The sequence below is a fragment of the Austrofundulus limnaeus genome, unplaced genomic scaffold (assembly GCF_001266775.1).
Source record: "Austrofundulus limnaeus strain Quisiro unplaced genomic scaffold, Austrofundulus_limnaeus-1.0 Scaffold732, whole genome shotgun sequence".
In the NCBI taxonomy this organism is placed as follows: Eukaryota; Metazoa; Chordata; class Actinopteri; order Cyprinodontiformes; family Rivulidae; genus Austrofundulus; species Austrofundulus limnaeus.
Window position 1 is genome coordinate 95,160 of NW_013953134.1, and position 12,063 is coordinate 107,222.

The window sequence follows — 12,063 nt, forward strand, 5'->3', positions numbered from 1 at the left end:
GATAAAAAGTTTGGGAACCACTGGCCTACAGGACAATAGGCAAGCAGCTTGGTGAGAAGGCAACAACAGTTGGTGCAATTATTAGAAAATGGAAGAAATACAAAATAACGGGAAATCTCCCTCGGTCTGGGGCGCCATGCAAGATCTCACCTCGTGGAGCATCAATGATCTTGAGGAAGGTGAGGAATGAGCCAGAACTACACGGCAGGACCTGGTCAATGACCTGAATAGAGCTGGGACCACAGTCTCAAAGAAAACAATCAGTAACACTCTACGCCTTCAAGGATTAAAATCCTGCAGTGCACGCAAGGTGCCCTTCCTCAAGCCAACGCATGTCAAAGCCCGTCTGATGTTTGCAAATGACCATCTGAATGATCCAGAGGAGGAATGGGAGAAGGTCATGTGGTCTGAAGAGACAAAAATAGAACTTTTTGGTTTAAACTCCACTCGTCATGTTTGGAGGAAGAAGAATGATGAGTACAACCCCAAGAACACCATCCCAACCGTGAAGCATGGCGGTGGAAACATCATTCTTTGGGGATGCTTTTCTGCACTTTCCGCCCTGTTGTGGGTCCATTTCCTTGAAAAATAAAACTTAACCAGGCACTTTGAAGAAGCTCTGACGCTGGTAGTCTATGTAAATAATAATGTGGGTTTACACACCCCAGAACCGAACATTTTGACTTCTGAACTTGCATATTCGGCAAGACACTATGAACTACAAAATCACACAGCGAGGGAAAAAATGGTGGACTATGAAATCCAGTTGGCCGGAAATACATTACCATAAATGGTAGTTCCGAAGAAAAAAGTGTGACGAAATAAACAATGAAACGAAATAAGCAACTGCAGATTTTGAACAAACTGAAAAATTTGACCCATAAAAAAATTAATATATCTTTGCAGTAACTGGACAGACTAAATTAAAGTTTTCTACACTCCTAGACACTATAATTGCACAAAAAATAGTTTATAAATGCAAAAAAAAGTACATTTAGCATGATATATCTCCTTTAACAGAATATCGACAAAGTTTTGCGTACATTTGCAATGGAAACGCAGCTTGTATTTGCTTGACAATAATGTGCATACAAACTCCTTTAGATGCTCCCAGTCTAGCTGTGTTTAAACTTAAATAAATTTGGGAAAACAGCATCAAACTCCACTGGGAGGACCACAAAACATGGTGCTACGGTGCTTACAACAATGACTCAGGACACAGCCATCATCTCAACATGGGAGGAGTATTTTTGATCACTTTTCCCAAGCTAAGATGCTAGCTAACAGATGCTAGCTAACTGCTGGATTCCAGCGGTTTGACAAAGTGAATTTGGCCAGAAAAAAATCATGGACTTAACGTTTTCTCCAAACATTTAATCAACAGTAAAAGGCCAAAACTGAACCACCCAGATTCAATCCCTACACTCTCTGTCGATAAACAGGTACAATAAATATCATTGTTTTTACTGTAGCCTACTGCTAGCTTTACTCATAGCATCTATGGTAGCCTCGCTCATATACAGCACTCTACTTCAGGGCTCTACTGCAGTCAGTCCAGCATATAGTGATAATATTTTACTTACACAAATTCTAACCATCATCATTAAGTTACTTTAAATGATGCAGAAGCGGTGGCTCTAGTTATACACACAGACACACACACACACACACACACACACACACACACACACACACACACGCACACGGCAGATAATGTATGAAAATAATATGTGTGACACCACGAGTGAAGGTCCCCATTAGAATATTAGGTTTTGAAAACCACAATAATAAAAGCAGTATCCGTCCCATAACTGATTCTGTTGTAGTTTTATTTGCCCACTGAGCTAAAAGCTCAAAAAACTGTACAATTAATGTATTTATTTATTTATTTATTTTACCTAATACCCTCTTGAGAGACATCTTATAGGTTGTTATGTTCGGTCATGACCTTAAATATCTCTGCACAGCATGTTCTTTAATAATGCTTTCTTTAGCAAAAATAAATAAATAAATAAATAAATAAATAAATAAATAAATAAATAAAAAACATCATCTCATTTGGCAGAAAGTAAAGAGAGAATCTGCAGTTAACTTTGTAAGAGATCACTTGTAAGCTGAAGCAATTTTTTTGTCTTTTTTTCTGTTTTGCTTTTTGTCACAATTGATTACCTTTTTTCCAGAATTTGAAATCACTTCTGAATGATTAGAGCTGGGAGTGTGAAGAGAACAAATAGTCTTTAGTTCATTTTCATTAGATGATGTCACATGAATGATCAGCGTTTTGTTTTCAGTGGGCCAATTAAATAAACCAAAAGATTATTTTTTCAAACATCAAACTGGCATTAAAAAATGTTTTTTAAGAGCTATGTTGCAAAAATATTTTCAAGGCTTTTCTTATGTTCAAGTGATGGCAACTTGTTAGCATTATTAAGATGCCTAGTCTTTGTACAACTTGAGCACAGCAGTGTTCTCCTGGAACTTCAAACATATTTTTGTGACTTGATACAAAATATTTTAGATGACAGAATATTCATCATTCAGAGTTAAGGTTTGTGCACAAATCCTTACCCCACTAGTCTCTCAAATTAAACTTGAGGTCTTCTTTAGTTTAAAAGCATTATTAGTTCAGTTATGATCAAATTTACTTCCCAGCATTGAAACACAAACTTGCACTGAGGTATTCTAAGGGTGTTTTCACACCAGGAAAATTCCTTTGGTCTGCTTATTTGGTCCAGATCAAAAGCTGACTTTATTTTTTTATTAAATTTTTTTTTTTTGCTTTGGTATGGTTTGAACTGCATTGTGCTTTTTTGCAAGTGAACTATAATTTGTAAACAAAGCCACATAGGGGACAGTCATTCCTAACATTTGACAGAAATGACGGGGACAAGAGCACAGACCCAGAAAGAAAGGTTGAAGTCCTGCGTGCTGCAGTTCTGATGTGCAAAACATGGAGAACATGACCGTACTCCTGTGTGTCTTATCAAGCAGATGAGTTCTGTTTGCATAATGATGAGGAGCCACCATGTGTTAGTTGTTCCAGGTCTGTCCACGGCTCATTGCTTGTAGCGTCCATGTAGTGTTAGCATTGAAGGGCTAACTTTTACCATGATGCTCTGCAATGGTGACTTGTGAAGTCCAGAAAGGTGTAGGTTTCCTGTAGTTGGAACGGGTCAAGGCCATTCTGTATTCACACCAGAAGTGAACCGCACCAGAGTTCGTTTAGAAGCAGACTGAGACCACCTCAAAAAGCAGTAGTGAATCTGGGATTTTCCTGTGTAAGGGTCCATCAAGGGTCCACAGTATTCATAGAGGGGCCAAGTATTTGTTCAGCATCCTTGCTCATAAATCCCTGGTTTTGGTAAGGTGCATATATTTAACCAGTTGCACGTTTAAACATATGTAATTTTAAAAAAGTGCAAAGTACATTTTCCAATGCCAATTTCACATGCATTTTTACAGTACATAGATAAAATATGCTCAAACACACAGCGTGTGAGAGAATCCAGCCCTCATTTGTGAGTTGAAAGACTTTTTCTGCAGGATTGTTCAAATTTTCAGAAAAGAAAAAGACTTCTGTTGGCTTTATTCATGCAGGACTTTTCTGTTGGTGTCATTGGCGCCTCTAGTGCTTGAACATGGAACTACAATCAGCATCTTCGCTCTTGGGCAAAGGACAGATGAGGGGCACTTCAGGGGGCCAATCAAAGTTCAACAGGGGCCAATGCCCCTGTGGCCCCGCCCCTAGAACCGCCCCTGTCAAAAAGTGAGTCTAGGTTCGATTGTTTGGTCCGCACCAGGATTTGGATTGAGTGTATTCACATCGGCATAAAAGATCCGGACCAATGGTGGAAACAAACTCTGGTTTGTTTAAAGTGGACCAAATGTGTCAGGGGTGAATACATCCTAAGTTCTGTTTTCATTCAAGCTCATGAAGAGTCAGATACTGTTGTTCAGTGGCTGTTTTTGGATCACCTTGTTAGACTGGTCTTTCCATAAAGGTACCTACTGTATCTGTATTTTATGTATCTACCATTGTTGTAATCAGATTACAGTAATCCTATGACTGTATGTGATGCAGTCTTCTGCAGCTTATTGGATAAAGACGATTGATTTCAGTTGGGGTTCTGCACAGTGCTGCTTTAAGACGTCACTTCACAGGGGACATGTTGAGGCTGAAGTTGACTCTGAGAAACCATGTGGGTTTGTTGCAACAAGCTGTGTTTTCATTTCTCGCTGACATGAAAGCATAAAAATGAAAGTCCAACAGCTTGTTTGCGGTCACTTCAGTGAGATCACACCAGCAAAGATGGTAGAACTCCCGCCTTTTGTGCAGCTCTCCTGCTGAGTGTTGGACTTCACTGCTAACTCCACACTGGACGATGAATCGTTCGCACATCTTAACGTAGCCATTTTCTGAGTGCGGGATGTTTGGGCCTCAGAGTTGGACTCTTTCTCGTTTTGATTGATTTTACATGACTCGACAGCCAACGGTTTGCAGAAAAAATCATCGTGCTGTACTTGATTGGTCTCCTCGCAGACCAACCTGCACCACATTGAAGCTATTTCTCTTTTCTGTGCCGAGTTGCCGACATCATCACTTTCTTTCTCTAGTCAGACTAAATAGCTGCTGTCACCTCGTGGCCCAGCCATCACGGTTCCACCATAATGAAATGGCACATTCTGCTGCCATTTCTTTCTCACGTACTTCATCAACGTGTTCAGTGTTATTGCTCTCGCTGTCTGTGTTTATAAAATGGTTTCTTCAAACCCCCCCCCCCTCCCCCATCACTCCCACTACTTCTTATTTTCTCTGACCACTTCCTCCTAATGGCTCTGTCCTCCTCCAGCCTTCCCTCCGCTAAACATTAGCCCAACTAGAGTGAGATAAAAGGCAGACATCACAAGCGGCTGAGTAACTTTCCACAGTTCCAAGAATCTGGAGAGCCCTGCAGGCTGTCTGACCCTTTCCGTTATTGCACTTCATGATGTCTGAGGACATCAGATGAACAAACTGGGAGCTTTTACCTTATTTGGGCATACTGAGAATAATCCCTCTGAGGTTACATACAAGTTTCTTAACTTCTTAGGCACAAGCACAACACTTTTATGACTTGGACGTGCCGTCAGATTGACAAACAAAAACACAGTCTGGTTCACAAAAGACTGAACCAGATATTTTAGCAGAAAGCCCTTCAAACTTTGTTGTCTATGGCAAAACACACATCATGAAAATAAAACCTCAAACGTTTGTATGTTTTCAGTGGAATCCCATATGTGTTAGTTGCCAAAGTGAAATGTGGGCCTCAAATCATAGTTCCACTTCTTCTTTTTTTCCGTTTCAGATGTATTTCTCAGTGATCTGAGATGGGAGAAAATTCTCATGCAAGAAACAGAACTTCAAAAACTAAAATAGAAAATTAAAGTTTGTCCCAATTTTTTTTTGTTTATTTGAACTGTTTTCTGTTATTTCAAATGCAGTGAAAAACACAACACTTTATGTTAGAATTCCATCTACTGTATTTTAAGTTGTTTTTAAGATGTTTTCTCCACTCTTGTTGGTTTAAGTCTGCACTTTAAAAAAAGTGTAAAGGCTTAGTGGAGAACAGGCACCATACAGCTTCACATCACACCTCAGCGCTGACTCTTGCATACACACATCTACGTTTTGAGTCTGTGACTACCTCATTTGCTTGGTCACAGGCACGTTAGCAGATGTCATTTCTTTATTCAGCCATGGTTGATGCACAAATGACAACAAAGCAGGAAGGAAGCCATATTTAAGGCTCCTCTGGTCCAGTTGAAAGTGCTGCATGAACAGGGATTTTGGACAAGGAGGCAATATGATTTTCTCATTGCCAGATCAGAAAGCCGTTGTTTTATGTTCAAACAGACTTAATATTTGAGATTGAAAAAGAAAATTGAAAAGACTGGACAAATTAAAACGAACATGGGCTTTGGTTGGGGGCAACATCAGGAATGTAGGAATTTATCCAATACTGAAGGAGGTGTGTAAATCTAAGATTCCAAAATAAAACAGTTTTTGTAATTGCTTGTTTTTGGGCTGTTGAGCCTGTTCCGAATGCACAACAGGATTAAATCTATTCACCCACAATAAAAAAGCAGAAATGGCATTGTTTAGCCCCTTTACCAGGTGAAGGCTTAATGAATAATAAATATGCACAACTTTATTTGTACAATAATTTAAAAAATGGCCGCTATGCAGACAGAAGTGCAAAATAAATGCGAAGCAGATTACTTTACTTTTCATGGGAACCTGTTCACAAAAAGAGAAACACCATTAAAACTGCCTTTCAGTATGTGGATCCTTTCTGTCTTCAGTGTCAGAATTTGACAAAGGTGTCAAAGGAGACCTTGAGATATTAGTTTTATTTATTTGAAAGCAGGAGCCATGCACTGCAGGCAATATTCTGCATGCTGAACCACGTTAAACAGGAACAGTGGCATTAGTCAGAAACAAATTCCCTTTTAAAGGGATGAAAGGGTTAGGTCAGAGGTGTGCAAATACTGTGTGTATTGTAAGATTCTTTTATAATAAAGTGAACATGAATGAAACAAATTAATGTAGTTGTGACGTAGATGTTTTGCTGCTTGGCTGTTGTTGTCTTCATGCATTGTTAATCGGATTATATGTTTTTATTAATACTTTCTTTTGAAGGAGAGATGCACATAACCCATAACTTCAGCAGAAAACAGAGGAATTGTTCAACATTTAGTTACAAAATATCTTTCAGATGCATTTCTTTCATAGGGAGGGACAAAAAGATTCTTAGATTCCAGGTACCTTTTACCAAACTGAAAAATTACCAGCTCAGTAACTTCAGGGAATATTTTTTTGAAGGATAAAATAATATGACATCTGGTAGTCGTTTTAAAACGATTCCTTCCAGTGTTTTTACTCTTCTTTTGACCTGAAAGTGACTCTGAGTTCAAGACAGAGTGGCTTTGTTTCCTGTCACTCCTCATGAAAATGAACTTTCTTTGACTTTGCTCAGTGCCTCCGGCTTTTAATAAAGGCAGATTTCTGTGAGAACAGTTCTGATAATTATAAAATAAATCCATGTCCAGGCGGCAGTCAAAGATCATTTTATAATTTTATCATTGGTTTTAATGTTTTAATAGGAAGTTATTATAAAATACATTCTAACTAATTGCATAATGTTATGGGCCCTCATTATAAAATCGAAATCTTTTTGACAGGTGGCCTAAGTTTAATATTAAATACATGTTGATTGATTCAAGTTGTTTTTCGGCCACTTGTTTTTTTAAAGGTTGCATCGTGAGAAATACAGCAAATGGGCTCAGATTGACAGTGTGAAACCAAAGACATCCTTATGTGAGACAGTGAAGAGCACGATTCAACTTGTCAAACAACTCTTTTTATATGATAACTTAAAGATTAAATTAATAAGGATAAAGGTTTTTTTCATTCAACTTTATTCAGACCTTAAGACTCAAACACAAAACCAATTTTACTGATTTTAACCCCAAAAAGACAGTTATATGTATTTGTAAATGTTTTCGAGCTGTATATTTAATCTAAATCCTTTCTGTGACACATGATGAAATGTTACATTTTATAATAAGATGTTTGCAGTTCTTCATAGTCCCAATTATATTCTTGGCATTTGCATTTAAATTCTTCAAGAGCATATTTTTGTAATCATTTCCTGCTAATTTCCCAGCGTCTCTCTGAAATTTGGGATGTTTAACTAAAGAGAAAAGCCTTTTTTGGCTTTTCAGCAAAGTAGCTAGAACTCTTGCTCATGGACTCTTGTTTTTATTTCTGCCTGCCTTGTTCATCGAAGATCAGCTCATGTATAGTGGAACATCAAAATACTTCAACTATTGCTTTTTATTCACCACTCTGAAGCCATACTCCAATTAGCAGTCCCTAATGAGCTCAAAGATAGGTTGTTGACTTCTCCCTTTCATGCCACTCAGAGAATTTGTTTTAACTTGAAAATGTGGTCAGTACTGCACATAATAGCTGACTAGCCATTGATATTTGCAGCTTACATCTGTTGCCATGGTGCTCAAAGGTTCAGAAATGATGGCTCTGTGGCTTGTTAGGTCCACTGTCAAAATTTACCACTGTCGATATTTCTCCTACAGTTTTTTTTCAGTTCTCACCATCCTTACTTAGGAACAAACGAACAAAAAAAAGCAAAATGGCATCATTTGTTTTCTTGTATATTTTTTCTTCCAGAGTTCTGGCTATTAAAAAAACAAAGTTTCCCACCACTACCGCTACCATTAAAACTCTCCCAACAGCAGCGTGAGGCTTCACCAGTTAGGAATTCCACTACAGGGCAATCTGCATTTGAATATTTTCCTGTCGCATCTGATTTATTCATGAGTGAATACAAAGCAATCAGATGAGGAAATCACCCAAATGATAGGTTGATGTGCATTCTGTGTGCCTTCAGATGGTTGGCAAGTGCTTGTATTCTATTCAGCTCCATGATCGCTCTCCGGCACAGGATTTAAGCCCCACCCCCTTCAACACGTGAACGCTGACTTCCTAAAACGATCTTTTTTTTCCCCTCAAAAACATGGCACTGTTTCTGAAAATGATTTCATCCACATAGAAAGAACCCCAAACAACTGTAGTAACTACACCAGACCTGTATGTGGCACTGTAGTGAAAATACACCAGAAACAGTAAAGAAGATGAGGCGTGAAGGCTCAGAACTGTGGTTTGGTCCAAATTCAGAGGCTGGGTCCTCCGAAGGCAGTTTACATCAAAGCGCCGAGCCAGAGGCTGGCCAGATTCGAAGACTCGTCCAATGTGGTCGACAAATGTGTCCTTTTTCCCCGATTTGAGGGACCGATGGATCCTTCTCTGCGCACCATATCCCATAATGCATCACGGGCCGACCGGAGTGGAAGTGAGAGAAAGGAGTATAGTTTTAAATAAAACTCTGGTGGTATAAAAGTTAAAGGTTTCAAGCGGTTGTGTTGACCGTCCAAATTCACAGCCACCTTTTTCCAGTCTTGGCAGTCGACCATGGACCTGGCCCACCTAGACCATGTAGGCCAGGTCCTTCAAAGGACCCAGCCCCTGAATTTTGGACATAGCCTGTAGCGCACGAAAGAGGTGAGGATGGGGAAGGCAAGAGCAAAAACTAAATCATTTCTGTGGATTGATATCTAGGTGGAGATTCTTTGTGCAACATTGAAATACTCTTACTGGGAGCCATGTTAGTTCAAATCAGTAGATATTTTTATGATTTTGGGAAGATAACAGAGAGACATCTGGGTATTTTTTATTTGCATATATTCAACTCCATTCTCGTATGGACAGGATCTTAGTTTGTCTCAAAAAGTCCGACCCCTAATGTTCACTTTTGGGAATGTATTCATTGGTGTAATCTGTTCCCACCTATTGGGCTTCAAAGAGTTTTCCTTGCACTGCACCAACTTTCTGTAAAGTTCTTGAGATTTCTTTACCCATATTCTGTTCTCACTGCTCCAACGTGCTGCAGATAAAGTTGCAGACAAACCAACCATCAAACACACTGTTCTGCTGAGGTATGGTAACAGTGGGACCAGCTTGTAGCATCCTGCTAGGATCAAAACACAGCATTTACTTCTTCGGTGACTTAATCAGTCCGACTCTGGCTCACAAATTCACAACAGCACTGAGTCACCGCCTGCTCATTGTAAGTGTGAAAGTACGGCTCCAGATGCACAGAAATGTTTTCTTTTAATTTTCTGAGTTTTCTGGCATGCTCATACTGGTCAGCAGTACTGCAGAGATTCCTGCTGTGACTGTTGGAGTCAGCTAAAGCTCTTTAATTTAATACGATCCCCAGTGTGCTTTGTGTGTGTGTGTGTGTGTGTGTGTGTGTGTGTGTGTGTGTGTGTGTGTGTGTGTGTGTGTGTGTGTGTGTGTGTGTGTGTGTGTGTGTGTGTGTGTGTGTGTGTGTGTGTGTGTGTGTGTGTGTGTGTGTGTTTTCCCAAGGGTTTTGGCTGTGCTTACCAAATAACGTCACATCACCAGCAGTCACAGTGGCAAAATTATAAAGATAGTAAGGAATAGAATAAATCCCATTGGGAAAACTGAGTTCTTGTCAGTGTGTTTTAATCATATTTTTTTATTTTTGCTGTTTAACTTTTCCTTTGTTTTCGAAGTGAAGCACATACTGAATTGATTTTTTTTTGTCCTCACTCCTGAAAAGATCATTTCTGGGCCAGACATTGTAAGAAAAATAGAAATAAGATGCCACGACATGAAATTATCTATTGATTTTTGGTGCTGTAGGTATGTTGGAGCAATGCTGTGTCTTGTTGTGAATTCCTCTGTGGGAGTTGTTCAGACAAAACACTATTCATATCACTAGCTGGTAGATTAGACTTGCTAAATTTCAGGGCCATGGGAATGAAAACAAACAAGCCGGATCTGGTTCCAGTGGCCGTTTCCTCACACTTTCTCCATCCCCACCCCCCATCCCCCATTTACCATGTCTGTCCTCCAGCTCTGCATGCAGAGAGATGGGCATTAAGTAGGCAAAGCTTGGGTTTGGAGGTCACATTTGCAGATGAGACACATGAATGCCCTCATCCAGAGAATATCTCTCTCTGCTTGGGCTGAGTTTGATTAAGGCCTACAAACTGAATCCATTTTTTTTTTTCGGGGGTGTAAGTATTTCTCGCTCTGTAGATGGGAGTCTGGAATGAAAAGCCCATTTCCTGTGCCTTTCTCAAAGCTTTCTGAAACCCTGTCTGAATCCTGGGACTTGTGACTGTAGAGCTTGACTTATTCCTGCAGGTGGACAGTAGTGCATATCAAGGGAAACGAAATGCTAACAGCATCCAGTCGCTCCCGTCTCTGACTCTGCCAGATGCATTATTCCGTTTGTGATTTACAGTGTTATGTATTTTGCTTTGAACTTATGTCCCCAGCTGGGGCTCCTTATATTGATCAGACGCAGAGATGCTGACATTGCTGGCTTGTCATTACACATGTCTTATGCCACTTTTATGACCTACAATAATCTATTGACAGAATTTTAAATGAAAGATGGCAGGTAGTTTGGGTAAATGTACTGTAGCTAGACCTCCACCTAGTGGTAACTCAGCCACACGCCTCAGATCAAAGATAAGACAGTTGTTTTGACTTTTTTTTTTCTCCAAGTAATGCGTAAGCCTTTTGTGTGTCTTAGGAGGTAAAGAAAAAATTTGATAAGGAAACAGAGAAATACTACTCCACACTTGAGAGACACCTCAACCTGTCATCTAAGAAGAAAGAGGCATATCTGCAGGAGGTAAAACCAAAACAAATTTCCTCATCCCTTACATGTATTTGAATAATGCTGTTTTATGGTCGGCCGAGTGTCTTCAAGAAAAAAAACTGATATATTGTGTGTGCATGCGTGTGTGTTCGCGCATGCTTTTACTTGGATCTTCACCTGCCTCAGCACACACAGTTCTCTGTTGCAGAAATGTAGGCATTTACTCCGTCCACGTTCCCAGGTTGACCCGTGTCGTTGTTACGGCACTAACGCTGCTGTTTTGTTTGTTTATTCTCAGGCCGACACGCATATTGATAAAGAGAGACAACTCTTCTATGACGCCTCCCTTGAGTACGTTTTCAAAATACAAGAAGTGCAAGAGAAGAAAAAATTCGAGTTTGTTGAGCCGGTAAGAGAAGCACTCTTTTAAATATATCCTGCTCAGGTAGTTCTAACTGTGCAAAGATGCGTCAGTTGTTTTGGCATTCTTTGCAGAATTTTGCTCCAGTTTAAGTGGTTTATACTCAAAATTAGATGGAAATTTTATACGTTTTCAAGAAATGTTTTTAAAACTCCCTTTGCACTCTAGTTTTAAAGTCTTAAGCACAAAAGTTGAACATATATATATATATAGGGGTGCAACGATACAGGAAATTCACGGTTCAGTTCAATACTTTAGTCTCACGGTTCGATATTTTTTCGATACAAAAAAGAGAAATGTCCATGCCCCTTTTAACTCGTAGTTTATTTAAATTAATTATGAACATTTGTTTAACCTCAAAAGTACAGTTTTTAAATTAAATGT

At 39.4% G+C, this 12,063-nt stretch overlaps 1 protein-coding gene across 4 annotated transcripts in view; it reads left to right on the forward strand.

The window, feature by feature from the left end:
- The window catches only part of LOC106532215 (rho GTPase-activating protein 42), a 109,301-nt gene that overhangs the window by 67,609 nt on the left and 29,629 nt on the right, over positions 1 to 12,063 (forward strand). For all 4 annotated transcript variants that reach the window (XM_014028237.1, XM_014028238.1, XM_014028239.1 and 1 more), the window contains exons 5-6: positions 11,190 to 11,291; positions 11,557 to 11,667. In XM_014028237.1, the coding sequence (XP_013883691.1) occupies positions 11,190 to 11,291; positions 11,557 to 11,667 (213 nt within the window). The remainder of the gene's footprint in view (positions 1 to 11,189; positions 11,292 to 11,556; positions 11,668 to 12,063) is intronic.